Raw genomic sequence first — 15,447 nt, 5'->3', positions numbered from 1 at the left:
CCGCCACCACTTGCTTCGGCCCCACTCACGCCAGCCCCTTTTGCTCCAGCCCATAGGTTATTTATTTGTTTTTCATTATGGATGGTTGTGAGCCACCATGTGGTTGCTGGGATTTGAACTCATGATCTCTGGAAGAGCAGTCGGTGCTCTTAATCGCTGAGCCATCTCAGCAGCCCTACCTCATTCCTTTAGACAGTGTTTCTCTGAACCTGAAGCTTGCTGTGACCACAGACAGGGCCTGGCATCTCCACTCTTCCATAGTTGGGGTCCCGGGTATACCTTGCCACACCTGGCATCTACATGGATCCTAGGAACCAGAATTCAAGCCCTCAAGAGTTCTCTCTCTCTCTCTCTCTCTCTCTCTCTCTCTCTCTCTCTCTCTCTCCCTCCCTCCCTCCCTCCCTCCCTCTCTCTCTCTCTCCCTCTCTCTCTCTCTCCATCCTCTTCTCTCTCCCTCTCTTTCTCCCCACCCTCTCTCTCTCTTTCTCTCCTAAATTCAATTCTGTTTCAATACCCTGAAAAAGAATGTTTTTTTGTTTTGTTTTGTTTTTTATCAAGTCTGGAGAAGGGAGCTCACTGAATCCAGGCTGTTCTCTGGTGTCTTAAACTGCTGGTCATAATTGCATTTGTAGATTGTAAAAACGTACATCGACCAAAAATTAATTCAAATCAAATGTGTGGTGAATGACAGGCCTGAGCTTGCCTCTGCTGCATGGAGAAAGCATTTGTGCTCGCTCACGGAAGCCTCTGCTCGCTCACGGAAGCCTCTGCTCGCTCACGGAAGCCTCTGCTCGCTCACGGAAGCCTCTGCACACAGAACATATACATTTGGTTTTCTAGTTCTAATCCAGTCATGGATTTTTTTGGTCTTGGTGCTGATTTTTAACTGTGTAGAAGTTCATTGAGTCGTATAACTGGGATTAGCTTAATTTTACTGTGTGACATTTTTATTTATTTGCAAGTTTTTCTGCAATAAAGTTCATAAAATTAAAAAAACAATGATTTAATTATAGAAAAACAAAGACCTCTAATACTAAATATTAACATTAATGTCTTAATAGTTCCCTAATGTAAGCATGTGAATGTGAAATCAGTGTCTCTGGCTATAAGAGAGTTTCTCACGGTGCCAGCATGATCCGGGTCTAGTGAAGGCTCGCTTGTGGGTTTACACTTAAAAGAACATTAATCCCAGATTTCCAAGGTCCAGTTGTGATGACAGAAGTAGAGTTTGTAACCAGGTTTACATAGGTCCTATAGGCGGACCCCCCAACACTATCTATCTCCCCCCTCTGTGTGTTTGTGTGTGTGTGCACATTTGTTTGGTTTGTGAGTATACATTTGTGTGTGTGTGCATTTGTGAGTGTGCATTCGTGAGTATACACTTGTGGGTGTGCCTTCATGGGTGTACATTCATGAGTGTGCAGTTATAGGTGTAGTGTGAATTTGTAAGTGTGCATTTTCATCACGCTCAGCTTTTTAATGTGGGTTGTGGGTCTCTAACCCGCGTTCTCACATTTGCAAGATAAATCCTTTGCCAGCTTCACCTCCCCAGGCCCTTCCCTAAAGTTTTATAAAACGTAATAATTAACAATTATGTTGCTGTAGCTGCTGAGTCCAGCCGCTATGGAACAGCACACATTTGTCATACGCATTGTCCCTTGCCCTTCACTCTCTAGCAAAGGAGCCAAATCCTATTATGGCAAAGTGGCCTGTTCACGACACTCTCCAGACACCGAGAGCTTTAAACAGTTTATTTGATTTTAAGTCATCCAATAAGTTCACTCTAAAAAAAATCAGAGATGGGAAAAGAGAAATTTGAATTTATTCTCTGTCTCTTCTCTCTCTCTCTCTCTCTCTCTCTCTCTCTCTCTCTCTCATTCCAACCTCCCCCTTTTCCTTCCTCCCTCCCTCCCTCCCTTCCTTCCTCCCTTCCTTCCTTCCTCCTTCTTATTTCTCTGTCCCTCTCCCTTCTTTCTTACAGTGGGTTCTCATGTAGCTCAGGCTAACATCAGACTCAGTATGTAGCAGAGGATGACCTTGATCCTCCTGGGGGATCTCACTTGGTTTATGCCGTGCTGGGGATGGAACCCAGGCATCATGCTAGGCAGGCACTTAACCAACCTAGCCACATTCCCAGGTCCTTCCCTCTCATGTGTACTTTGTATAAGGTAAAATGTGTGCTCCCTTCTGATGATGAAATTTAGTATTTTAAAGGCTTATGCTGTCATTTTTTAAAAAAAGAGTGACTCTTTTGAAGTATCTTATGTAGTTTTATATGCAGTCCTAATGAAATTGATAAAATGAGTGGTAAAGACAGGAGGATAAAAGCTAAGATTATCTTCCAGAGAGCTGGCTTCCACCTGCTTTTCTGTTTTAATTACCTGATGTTTATCAGTTAGAGAACTTTGACTTAAGGCCCTATTTACTTCTGGGGAGGAACAAGAATGAAGTATTTTTCTTCACTGTAGATCAGAATTCATCAGTAGGGATTTAGTGTAGAAGTGTGTGTGTTTATATGTGTGTATGTGTGTGTGTGTGTGTATGTCTCTGTGTACATGTGTGTATATGAGTGAGTGTGCATGCATGTATGTATGTGTGCACATGTGTGTGCTTGCATTTATGTGTGAGTGCATTTGTGGGCATGTGTGTCCAGAGGCCAGAGGAGAATATGAGCTTTCCTGATATGTCACCTCAGGCTCTCTTGCTGGTGCTGGAGCTAGGCTGGCAGCCACCAAGCCCCCAGATTCTCTGGCCACTTACCCGTCACCAGCACAGAGTTTTAGGTACCCTGAAGCCTTGTCTAAATTTTTAGGTGGGTGCTAGGTATTTGAACTTGGGACCTCATGCTTGCATAGACAGCACTCCTACCTGGCGGCTAAACATGTCTCCAAAGCTGAAGGGGTTTATTTGTTCATTTGAGATGCTGTCTCAGAAAAGTTTCCCAGGCTGGCTTTGAACTCCTGATCCTCCTACATCTGCCTCCCAAGTGCTGGCATTACAGATATGCACCACCACTTTCAGCAGACACTAAATATCTTCTAGTTCTGGGTTTGAACCCAGGACCTCACATACGATAAGCATCCCAGGTCCCTATCCTCTGATAAAATACCCCACCAGAAGCAACTCAGGGGAGAAAGGGCCTGGGCAGCTCACAGTTCCAAGCGTGCCAGTGCTTGACTTGCTTTCTCCAAGGTTGTTTGCTTGTTTTCTGCTCTTCTGTGGCTCAGAATTCCCCCTCAGGCTCTCAAGGGAACCTTCTGACACCTTTCCTTAACGAACATAATCAAGATAATTCTACATGACTGGAGGCATGGTAGAGCATGCCCTTAATCCCAGCACAGTGGAGGCAAAGGCAGCCATGTCTCTGAGTTCAAAGCCAACCTCCCAGATGATCCTAGATTGTGTCATCTTGGCAATGAGATTAACCATCGCGTAAGGAGTAAAGAGATGGCTCATTGGTTAAGAGTATGTGCAGCAGAGACCCCAAGTTCATGTTCCAGCAACCATATGTGGCAGTTTACAACCACCAGTGACTCCAGCTCCATGAGATCTCACAGAGACCAGCATTCATGTGAACATCACCACACACACACACACACACACACACACTCTCATGCATGCATGTACACACATACATACATACATACATACACACATACACACACATATACACACACAGACACACACAAACACACACAATCACACACATACACACACACTCATGCACACACACACACACACACTCTCATGCATGCATGTACACACACACATACATACATACACACATACACACACATATACACACACAGACACACACAAACACACACAATCACACGCATATACACACACTCATGCACGCACGCACACACACATACACACATACACTCATGCACACACACACATACACTCATGCACACATGCACACATACTCACACATACACGCACACACACATACACTCATGTACATGCACATAGACACACACCCACAGACACACACACTCATGCACACACGCACACATACACACACAGAGACATACACACACACACTCATGCACACACGCACACACTTGAAAGCATGTCATTTAGAAGTAAATAAGAGGCTGGAGAGTTAGCTCGGAAATTAACAAGCACAAGGTTTAGTTCCCAACATCTATACAGGGCACAATAAAAGTAAATAAACGTTTACAAACCTAACAAACAAACAACTTACCATCATGGTAATGCTGCTGAGCTATGGCTCAGCCCCACCATGCCTGCAGCCCTGGCACTGATAAAGGAGCCAGAGGGACTGGAGCAGAGTGCAGATTCCATTGCAACCTGGCGACTTGCATCAGTCGGGTGCCTTCTGAATCACGGTGCTCGGAATTTGGTTCCCTTCAGGAACTGTTTATCTTTCCAGGCTGGCAAGTGCATCGGGAACTTGGCTGCTGGCAATCAACACTAAACAAATACCTCAACACCTTTTCTGAGAATTATCAGAGCTTAGGAGTTCACTGAAAACGGGCCATTTATCACCAATGGGAAGGACCCCAAGAGAGTTTGGGGGGAGTTATTTCAGCTCAGAGACATTCAGCCAGGTGGCATTTATCAGAAGAGCCTTGCATATCAGATGGGGTGCTGACCCCTGCAGGTGCTGACCTGTGAGTCATAGTCACCTGCCTGCCTTATCCCCAGAGACCACATGTGGACAGCAATGAGCCATTGCCCACACCCTGCCACATCCCCAGGAGCGGGATCCAGCCTGGTTGCTGTAACAACCCATGTTAGTTCAGTCAAACCGGTTTGGGTGGAATGGCTGACATGGAGCAGGGCCGGAGTGCTTGAGTGTCTGCTCGGCTGATCTGCTTGCTGTTTTAGATAAGACTGGGGGCCTTCAGGGTGGTAAGGCCTCAGATGGCCTTGTGTAGCCACTACTTCTCTAGGTGCTGTGACAAAAAGGGACAACACCAACAAGGGAACCTGATAAAAGCAACATAAGAAATGGTTTATTGTGGCTCACGGTTCCAGGGCACAGTCTCTCATGGCGGGAAGGCATGGCCACAGGGACTCAAGGTGGTTGGTCAAAGGTGGTTGGTCACACAGCACCACAGTCAGGAAGCAGAGAGATGGATGCTGGGGCTCAGCTCACTGTCTCTCTTTTATTCAGTCCAGGGCCCCAGCCCACAGGATGGTGCCATCCATGTTTATATTTAGGGTGGGTCTTCCTGCCCCAGTTAACCTAATCTAGAAAATTGCTCACAGCCATGCCCAGAAGTCTCTGTTTGCGGTGACTATAAATCTCATCAAGTTGCCAGTCAAGACTAAGCATCACACCTTAAAAACGCAGCCACCGATGTACACAGTACACCGTTTGCAGACTCAGGATGCTTTGCAGAGCCCGAGGTAGGACAGGTTGTAAAGGTTTTGTGGAAAATTCCATAAACTAGGCTGAAGAAAGGCTCCCGTGTGACCATTATCCAGGATTTATGTCAAAAAGCACCATTGTCAGAACCCTGGGGCCACCTTGTCTCCTACCAGGGCGCTCACATGTTTATAGGCACCTGCCCTGGCAGCATTGAACATCACAGCTAAGGAACAGCTAAGGAACACCATTTACCAAGAAGCAGCAGCAGCATGGGGCTGGGGGTCTGGTTCAGTGGGTAGCATGCCTGTTTAGAAGGCAGGAAGTCCCGGGTTCCATCTCCAGGACCACACAAACCCACTGTGGGGGCTCACACCATCATCCCAGAGTCTGGGAGGCGAGGACAAGGATGACCGCTTGAAGTCATCCATGCTACTCAGGAAGACTGCGAGGAACCTGGCCTCATGAGACCGAGTTTCAGGAAGGAAGGAGGAGGAAGGGAGGGAAGGGGGGAGGGAGAAGATAAATAGCAGCGGAAATCACTTACAAGCAGGACATTGCCTGGCAAGTGTCAAGAGCAGCCTTCACGGCACAGATCCCATCAAAGTCACTAGATACACTCCATCCAATGGAGCAAGGAAAGGGTGAGGAGATGTCTCGTTAGCAAGGTGCTTGCCGGGCAAGCAGAAGGACCTGAGTTCAGGATCCTAGCAGGCATGTAGAAAGGTGGGTAGAGCACCCTGCATCTGTAATTCCAGAACTGAGGAGGCAAAGGCAGGTGGCTCGTCACCCAGTCTAGCTGAATTGTCAAGTTCTAAGTTCATCAAGAGACCCCACCTGTCTCGAAAAAGTGAGGTGGAGAATAATAGAGAAAGACACCGGGCATCTATCTCTGGACAACACATACACACACACACACACACACACACACACACACACACACACACACACACTCTCACACGGGGGCTGGGAACACAGTGAGTATATCCTGCCCAGCACCTCTTCTACTCCTCATACCTGTCGGTGGGCAGCATAACACCAGAGGCCTGTGCAGGTGAAGCAAGCAGACAATGCCTTTCAGCAGAACAGGGAAAAGCGCAACATGCATGGTCTAGAGCTGCATCGAACTGCAGGCAGGCAGCCCCGGGCAGGTTCTGGGGCTACAGTGGGCTCAGATGTTGCAGTGACCTCAGGGGCTGCAGTGGGCTCCTGGCTGTGGAATTCCTCCCCATGGATCAAGGAGGCATGATCTCCCTGATCCCAGGGAGTAGCTCCTTGTTGGGCCCTTGCCTTTCCACTGCCAAGGCCCGGGTCTCTCTGCTGCCAAGGCCTGGGGCTGTGCAACACATTAGTTAAAAGGAGGCAATGCATAATTGTGAGATATCTTATTATAGGAAAGAGAAAATAGACTGGCCATGTGGAGAAAGAAAGGAGAGGAAGGAGAGGAGAAGAGAAGGAGAGAGAGAGAAAGGAGAGGAAGAAAGCAAGAGAGGAAGAGAGGGCAAGAGAAGAAGATAGGAAGCAAAAGAGGAAGAAGGCAAGAGAGGACAAAGAGCAAGAGAGAGAGGAGGGGTCAAACTGCCCCTTATATTTTGAGGTGGAGCTATCTGTCTGTGGGGCGGGGCATGCCTGGCTGTGGTCAGATGACTAGGGGTAGGGTCCAGCTAGAATACTGGGAGCTTGGGGCATTGTCTATGTGACAAAACACACATCTGTGGGGGGTTGTGAGAGGTTGTGACTGAAACAGGAGCCAGGGTCCCAGGAGTCATGGCTAAATTCCTTCCATCCCTTGCAGGCAGAAATTACCCACTGGGGCTCCGGAGTTCCAGACATCTATTACTCATCTGGGCCCAGGTTGCCTAAACAGACCACTGCCCTACAGCACCTGCCCTTGCCTTGAAGTTGAGGGGGGACTGAGGTTCTCTTCCTCTTTGCCCAGGAAATGTCACTGACCTGAGCCTGGAGCATCACATCCAGTTGAGGACAGAGGCAATTAGAAGATAGTGACAACCAGGCTATGATGCAGAGCCGAGCCAAGTTGCCTGTTGGTCCAGTGGCTGAGGGCACTGTAGCCCTAAAGCAGCTGCTTCATAGGAGCCCCAACGTTCTTAGAGAACGTCATACATGAATATAATACATTTTGTTCATATCCTCCTTCCAGCTTCTCCTGTGCACCCTAGTCCAGAGTTTCCTCCCAATCCCATGTCCTGTCCGAGTTTTAAAAATATATAATCTACCGAGCCCAGTTGCCTGTGTGCTCATTGATGTAGTACTGACTCCTAGAGAGTGGGCAACCTACCAAGGACCATGGCCCTGACAGAAAATGTCTATCTCTCCTGGTAGCACCTGTTTCAGGAGTGTGCTTTGCAGGCTCCGCTTCCATCCATGCTGGAACGTTGATGGACTTATCTTCTGCAAGTCCCGTGAAGGCAACCACAGCTCTTGAGGGGTCATGAGTGCCATGGCAAATTTGACTTTAAGTTTGGAACCACCTAGAAAGCACACATGGGTGTGCCTGAGAGGGCGTTTTCAGAGCAATGTAACTGAACCAGGAAGACCTTTCCTGCATGTAGGTGGTACCGCTTTATGGAGTACCACAAGGGTACCAGTATGTGGGGTCCCAGATTAATAAAAAAGGAGAGAGCGAGGTGAAGACCAGCATTCAACACTGGCTGCCTCCTTGACTGTAGACGTGATGTGATCAGCCACCCACTCTCTTGTGATCAGCCATCTGCTCTCTTGTGATCAGCCACCCGCTCTCTTGTGATCAGCCACCTGCTCTCTTGTGATCAGCCACCTGCTCTCTTGCAGCCACCTGCTCTCTTGTGATCAGCCACCTGCTCTCTTGTGATCAGCCACCCGCTCGCTCTCTTGTGATCAGCCACCTGCTGCTCTCTTGTGATCAGCCACCTGCTCTCTTGTGATCAGCCACCCGCTCTCTTGTGATCAGCCACCCGCTCTCTTGTGATCAGCCACCTGCTCTCTTGTAGCCACATCTCCCCAAGCATGATATGTAGCCATGTTATTAAATAGATATAAATAAACTTAATAATAAAAAATATATACACATAAATTTTAGGCAGAGGATATCTTTACTGGTCACCCCTGCAAAGAAGAGAACGGGGTAGACAAGCACTCTCAACTGGTGATGTTTTATTTCTTTGGAATATTTTATAGATCCTGGTAATGAATAAAGAAATCTTAATTGTTTAAAAATATTTACATTTGAACTATTTCAGATATTTCACAGACCATTAAAAGATAATGAATTTCAATGCCCAATATAAATGTTTTGGACATACTTCTAAAAGCCACATTTATCTCAAGGGGAGGCTCCAAGGCCTGACACTATTACTGATGCTATGGTGTGCTTACAGACAGAAGTCTAGCATAGCTGGCCTCTGAGAGGCCCAACAAGCAGCTGACTGAGACAGATGCAGATACTTACACACAACCATTGGACTGAAGTCGGGAACCCTTGTGGTTGAATCAGGGAAAGGATGTAAGAAGCTGAGGATGAAGGCGACCCCATAGGAAGACCAGCAGTCTCAACAAACCTGGACCCCCGAGATCTCTCAGACACTGAGCCACCAACCAGGCAACATACAGGAACTGGTCTGAGGCCCCTGACACATACCCAGTAGAGGACTGCCTGGTCTGGCCTCAGTGAGAGGAGCCTAGCCCTCAAGAGACTTGAGGCTCCAGGGAGCGGGGAGGCCTGGCGGGGAGTAGGGGTGTATGTGTGGGGGGTTGTGGGGACATCCTCTTGAAAGCAGGGCAGTGGAGGAATGAGATGAGAAGTTGTGGGAGGGAGGACCATGGGGGGGATTGTAAAAAAAAAGTAATTTTTTAAAAACCCACATTTATAGTCTCCTAAATGTTTATTGAAAACCAAGTATTTATTGACTTGTGTGTGTGTGTGTGTGTGTGTGTGTGTGTGTGTGTGTATCTGGGATATCGCTGAAATTCCTACACATATGACTCCACCAGAATCCAGGGAACCCTGGCATTGCTGGTGAGGATAAGCCTAGTGTGAGGTGGCAAAGTCCACACGAGTGAGCAGGTCAGGTGGGTGCCTCCCATGAAGGCAGAGTCCCCCAGCCCCCCAGCCCCACCCACAGTGATTACACTGGAGTCCCCTCAAGAGCTTGAATGAGAGATGGAACTCACTTGGTAGACTGTTGGCCTACTTTAGGCACGAAGCCCTGGTTTCCATCCCCAGCCCTGCACGAGTAGCATGTGGTGGTGCACACTTGCAATCCCACCACTCAAGAGGAAAGAACAAAAAAGCCAAGATCTTCCTTGGTGTGATGGTTAGTGTTAAGTGTTAACACGACACAATCTCAAATCACCAGAGAAGAGTCTCAGTGAGGGATTGTCTAGACCACATTGGCCGGTGGGTGTGTCTATGAGGGATTATCTTGATAATATTAACTGATGTGGGAAGACCCGCCCACTTCCCCTGGGCACGGGATCCTGAACTGTGTAAGAGGGAGCAAGAGAGCTGACCACGAGCAAGCACGCATGACTTCATTGGCCTCTGGTCTTGGTGGGAGTAGCTGCTTCAAGTTCCTGCTGCCTCAGTTTCTCTACACCAATGGTAACAACCTGGCATCGTGAAACAAACCCATTCTCCCTTAACTTGCTTCTGTCGGGGCATTTTGTTCACAGCAGCTGGAAGCTGAACTCAGACACTTGGCCACATAGCAAACTGGATGCCAGGCCAGCCTCTTTTAAAACAAATCTTTTTGTTGGTGAGAGACAGGAGGGGCCAGTTGGGGTCGGATGACATTTCTTGCTGCCAGCTGTGCTTCCCGAGTCTCTGCTCCTTTCTAGGCTCATTATAAGAAAGTTAAGGACAATGGTGTGTTCCATTCCCTTCTTGTGCTTGTTTTGCAGTAAAAGCTATGTGATCCCCTTGCAGTGCAGCTGTCCCGTGGATTTTGAATTCCATATCACGTTGCTTCGGTCTCATCAGGCCTTTACGATTGAACCAAAGTCAGGTGAGGATGATGTGACTTCAGACCCAATTGCCACAGCGATCTCAGGTCAGAGGAGGGCCCCTTGAAACATTAGTTGCTTTCCTTGTCGCTGTAGCAAAAAAAAAAAAAAAAAAAAAAAAAAGCAGGAAGAAGGAATGGGGAGAAAGGAGAGAGAAAGGGAGAGAGGGAAGGAGGAAGGGAAAGAGGGAAGGGAGAAAGAAAGAGAAGGAATGGAGAGAGAAGGGAGGGAGGAAAGAAGGAAGGGATGGAGGGAAGGAGGGGGAGGGAGGCAGAGAGGGAGGGAGAGAGAAGGAATGGAGAGAGAAGGGAGGGAGGGAGGGAAGGAAGGAGGAAAGAATGGAGAGAGGGAGGGAGGGGAAGGAGAAAACATTTTGGCTCACAGTTCGAGGGCACAGTCCATCATGGTGGGCTGCAGGAGCCTGAGGCAGCTGCTTACCCAGCATCCACAGTCAGGAAGCAGAGAGATGGATGCTGATGCAGTTGTTCACATGGCATCCACAGTCAGGAAGCAGAGAAATGGATGCTGATGCAGCTGATCACATAGTATCCACAGTCAGGAAGCAGAGAAATGGATGCTGATGCAGCTGGTCACATAGTATCCACAGTCAGGAAGCAGAGAGATGGATGTTAGTGCTCGGCTCACAGTCTCCTTTTCACTCAGTCCAGCTCATAGATGGAACCATGCTGCCCGTTCAGGACGGGTCTCCTCACCTTGGTTACATGTTTCCAGTAGCTCTCTTAGGGAGTACCCACTCAGAGCCAGTTTATACAGTGAATCCATTTCCAGTCCAGTGGACAAGAAGTATTGACCAGCATATTGGGAGAGTGCGCACACACACATGCAAACATGCACACACACACACACACACACACACACACATACACGAACGCTCCACACACAAGAAAATGTGGGGGGGGGGGACAATAAAATGAATCAAGTATACAATTGTTTGAAGACACATTTCTTCTCCCAAGCAGGTCAGTGGTAACTGAACCCATGTGAGTTACCGCTTGCCTGTGTGGCTCAAAGGCTGGAATTCCATTCAGTTTTCACAGACACCGCACGTTCACCTGAGATCCTCACATCAGCGTATCCTTTAAGCCTTGTCGCATTTTACAGCTGAGAAAACTGAGCCTCAGTTAAAGGTGTTCAAGCTGAGTTGCATAGTTCCTGAGCGACCAAACACAACTGTGTCTGATGGAGGTCAAGTGACCCTTAAGGCGACGTTCTTACCCCAGGCCCTGGACAACAGAGAGGGGCCTGGGACTGGGAGGCCGAGGGAGGCCCTGTGCCCTCCTTCCTGGTGCCCTCCTCTATAACCTCAGTGCTAAAAGTCATCAACAGCTTGTTTGCACATAATTTTTAAACCGTGCAGCTGTTCACTGAAGCAGTTTCCTGTGGTTGTCTGGGCTACATCTCCACTACCAGCTTTATGTACCATGGCTGGACTAAGAGCACTTTCAAAAAGAACCAAAACTACCCAGGTCAAGGGAAACCCTAATCTACACCCCAGAGCTTGTCTTTATGTTTTTAAGTTAAGGAGCTGAAGTGAAGCACTATGGTCTTGGCCTCGAGCCCTAAATGGTCTGCAGGTCCCACGGGGAGGATGCTCAGACCAAATGACCGTCAATGTATTAAAGTCTCTTGAGTTGAGATTTCTACCCAGATGTCCTGCTGTTAGCCCGCAGACCCAACGTCGGTAGTGAGTCTTTCCACCTGGCCCTCGGCTTGAGATACAATGGTGGCCATTACTTAATGATTTGATCTCTGTCTGTACCCAGGGAATTTAACTAATGCCCACTTGTGTACATGTGCATACATGTGTGTGTGCAGACGTATGTGCATGTGTATGTGCGTGTATGTGTTATGAGCTCATTGGAATACCTAACTTAATTGTTCCCCTGCCTTGCCTTCCAAAGTAGGGTCTCTCATTGTTTCTGCTAGGCTGGCCAGGGGGCTCCAGGAATCCCCCTGTCTCCTCCCCTCCCTGTGCTGGGGTTATGTTCACCTTGTCTGGCTTTTACATGCGTGGGTATTGGGGACCCCATCTCAGACCCTCACTCTGTGCAGCAAGCTCTCCACTCACTGATCCACACCCCCCCCAGTCTTCTGTATTATTTATATAGTACAGTGGTTTGTGATGGCATTGTCATACATGGTTGTAACGGTTTTCTATCACATTCACCCCTACTGCTCCCTCTTGTCCCCCAACCATCCTTAATGATCTCCTTGCTCATCCCAACTAGTTGCTCATCTACTTTCATGTCTGTGTGTCCCAATATGTTTCGTGAGGGTCGCTTACCCTCAGGCAGTGTGGGTGAGGGACTGTTCTCAGAGCATGGGCACCTTACCAGTGGCTACCCCACTGAAGGAGGTGTCTCTGCTTCCCTTGGAGACTATGAGCTGCCTGTTTTTAAAGCACCTTAGAAGGAGTTCAGGTGGAGAAAAGAGCTGTGAGCTAGTGTTTGCCTCGGGGGCTTGCAATTTCCCTGGGAGGAACTATTCAGTAGGACCCACAGAGAGATTTCACACGGTTCTGATCATCTATCAGATCACCTTACATGGAGGACTGGCGCTGAGCCACAGCTGGGTCAGTGGTAGGCAGGACCACACCTTGGCCAGGATCTCTTAGCCGTGCCTGGCTCTTGCCATCTGTTTCAACCTGAACTTCACATCAGGGCCACATGTTTGGACTTGGGGGGGGGCATTACACCTCGTCATTCTCCTTCGCACTGACTGAGTCTCTTCTGCTTCTCACTATCACTTTGTCTCTTTAACTGAGTTCCTGAGTGATGCAGTCTGGCTGCCTAGGGCTTCCAAGGTCCAGGCTGCAACCCTGATGACCCCATACAGTGCTCTTAAGTCCAGGTGGCACAAGAGATACCAAGGAATATGGCATAGTGTGATGCTTAGTGGTAGAAGGAAAACCCCAGTTCATCTGCCAGATCTGAAAGGAGAGGGCTGGGGTGTAGCTTCCTGCTAGAGCTCTTGCCAAGTGTGGGTAAGACTGGGCTCTAGCCCCAACACCGAAAAAAAGAAAAGGAAGGAAGGAAGGAAAGAAAGGAGGGAGGGGGAGGAAGGGAGGAAAGAAAGAAGGAAGGAAAGAAGGGAGGGAGGGGAAGAAGGAAGGAAGGAAGGAAGGAAGGAAGGAAGGAAGGGAGGAAGGAAAGAAGGAAGGAAGGGAGGAAGGGAAGAAGGAAGAAAGGGAGGGAGGGAGAGAGGAAAGAAGGAAAGAAGAAAGGAAGGAAAAAAGGAAGGGAGGGAGGGAGGGAGAGAGGAAAGAAGGATGGAAGGAAGAAAAGAAGGAAGGAAGGAAAAAAGGAAGGGGGAGGGAGAGAGGAAAGAAGGAAGGAAGGAAGGAAAAAGGAAGGAATGGAGGGAGGGAGAGAGGAAAGAAGGAAGAAAGGAAGGGAGGGAGGGAGGGAGGGAGGAAAGAAGGAAGGAAGGAAGAAAGGAAGGAAGGAAAAAGGAAGGAATGGAGGGAGGGAGAGAGGAAAGAAGGAAGGAAGGAAAAAAGGAAGGAATGGAGGGAGGGAGAGAGGAAAGAAGGAAGGAAGGAAGGAAAAAAGGAAGGAATGGAGGGAGGGAGAGAGGAAAGAAGGAAGGAAGGAAGGAAAGAAGGAAGGAAGGAAGGAAGGAAAAAGGAAGGAAGGGAGGAAGAAAGGGTGATTTGAGAAGAAAGAATAGTTATAGAAAAACATGGTTCTGAACTGTCTAAACCAAAATTCTAGGTGTGTTCCTAGCTTTCCATGTTGCTCCCAACACTGACATTACATTCTGGCCATTTGCTCTAGGGTCACAATTCTGTGGATTTATGTTTGAGGCACTGGTGTAGTGGGGTTTGTCCATATCTGTGTAACTACACAACCAGACAATCATTGGAAAGGATTCCCATAGTCACTGATAAGCAAGGTCCGTGTCAACACTCAGGCACCGAGTCGCGTGCAGTTAAGGAAGAGATCGTACAGAGATCAGAGGCACACCCATGGTGTGCTGGGACAGTGGGTTTGTGCCGCATCTCCGACTGCACTTGCTGAGCAGAGCATACCTCTGTGGCGGTTCGTCTTACCTGACAGTGCCAGAGGGAAAAAGAACCTCTGGGCAGGGCATAGGTTCGAGGTTAGAAGGTCCACCCTGCATATGGGAAGCACATTCCATGGCCTGGGGTCCTAGACAAAATAACAAGGAGAATGTGAGCATCCACCGCTCTCTGCTTCCTGACTGTGGATGTGAGCAGATGCCTCAGGCTCCTGCTGCTGAGCCTTCCCCACCGTGATGGACTGCGCCCTTGATCTGGGAGCCACAGTAAACCCTTTCTCCATGAAGTTGCTTCTGTCAGGCATTATGTCACAGCAATGAGAAAAGTCACTAATATAATGACATTCATATCTATCTGTCTGTCTGTCTATCTATCTATCTATCTATCTATCTCTTCTTACAGGAATAATTCCAGCTAATGGGAAGGCAAGAGTAACTGTCAAGTTCACACCCATCCAGTATGGGACGGCACAAATAAAAATTCAATTGTGGATCTCCCAATTCAACTCTCAGCCATATGAATGCGTTTTCACTGGAACCTGCTACCCCAACATGGCCTTACCGTATGTGTGGCTTCTTCATTATGTTTCTGTCTATTCATGTAGCCCAGGCTGGCCTCAGACTCACTATGGAACCAAGATGACTTGACACTCCACCTGCCTCCACCTCCAAGGCACTGGGGTCACAGACGTGCACCAACACACCCAGTTTATGTGGTGCTGGGGATGGAGTCCAGGGCCCTCTACCAACTCAGCCACAGCTACAGCCCCAACCCCAATTTTTTTCTTAACACTTCATCACAAATCCAACACAATCCAGTTCTGGGCATTGTGTTATACACTTGTAATCCCATCATTGAAGAGATAGAGGCAGAAAGATCATGAGTTCAAAGACAGCCTGAACTACATAGCAAAAAATTGCCTTTTAAAAAATAAATATTCAAGTTTTTCTTTCCAGTTTCTCTCTTTTCTTGTTTTTAAAGCTGGAAGTGCAGGTCAGCCATTGGCCTCTTGCCTGGCATGTATGTGGCTCCAGGTTCAACCCAACACTATGAAAACAACATT

The 15,447-nt window shown here is 48.2% G+C and overlaps 1 protein-coding gene across 6 annotated transcripts in view; it reads left to right on the top strand.

The window, feature by feature from the left end:
* The window catches only part of Cfap221 (cilia and flagella associated protein 221), a 79,358-nt gene that overhangs the window by 29,271 nt on the left and 34,640 nt on the right, over positions 1-15,447 (top strand). For all 6 annotated transcript variants that reach the window (XM_031380681.1, XM_031380645.1, XM_031380637.1 and 3 more), the window contains exons 7-8: positions 10,241-10,344; positions 14,787-14,946. In XM_031380681.1, the coding sequence (XP_031236541.1) occupies positions 10,241-10,344; positions 14,787-14,946 (264 nt within the window). The remainder of the gene's footprint in view (positions 1-10,240; positions 10,345-14,786; positions 14,947-15,447) is intronic.

The sequence above is a fragment of the Mastomys coucha genome, unplaced genomic scaffold (genome assembly GCF_008632895.1).
Source record: "Mastomys coucha isolate ucsf_1 unplaced genomic scaffold, UCSF_Mcou_1 pScaffold1, whole genome shotgun sequence".
Classification (NCBI taxonomy): domain Eukaryota; kingdom Metazoa; phylum Chordata; class Mammalia; order Rodentia; family Muridae; genus Mastomys; species Mastomys coucha.
The sequence above is the reverse complement of the archived record's forward strand: the minus strand, read 5'-3'. Positions and strand labels throughout refer to the sequence as shown.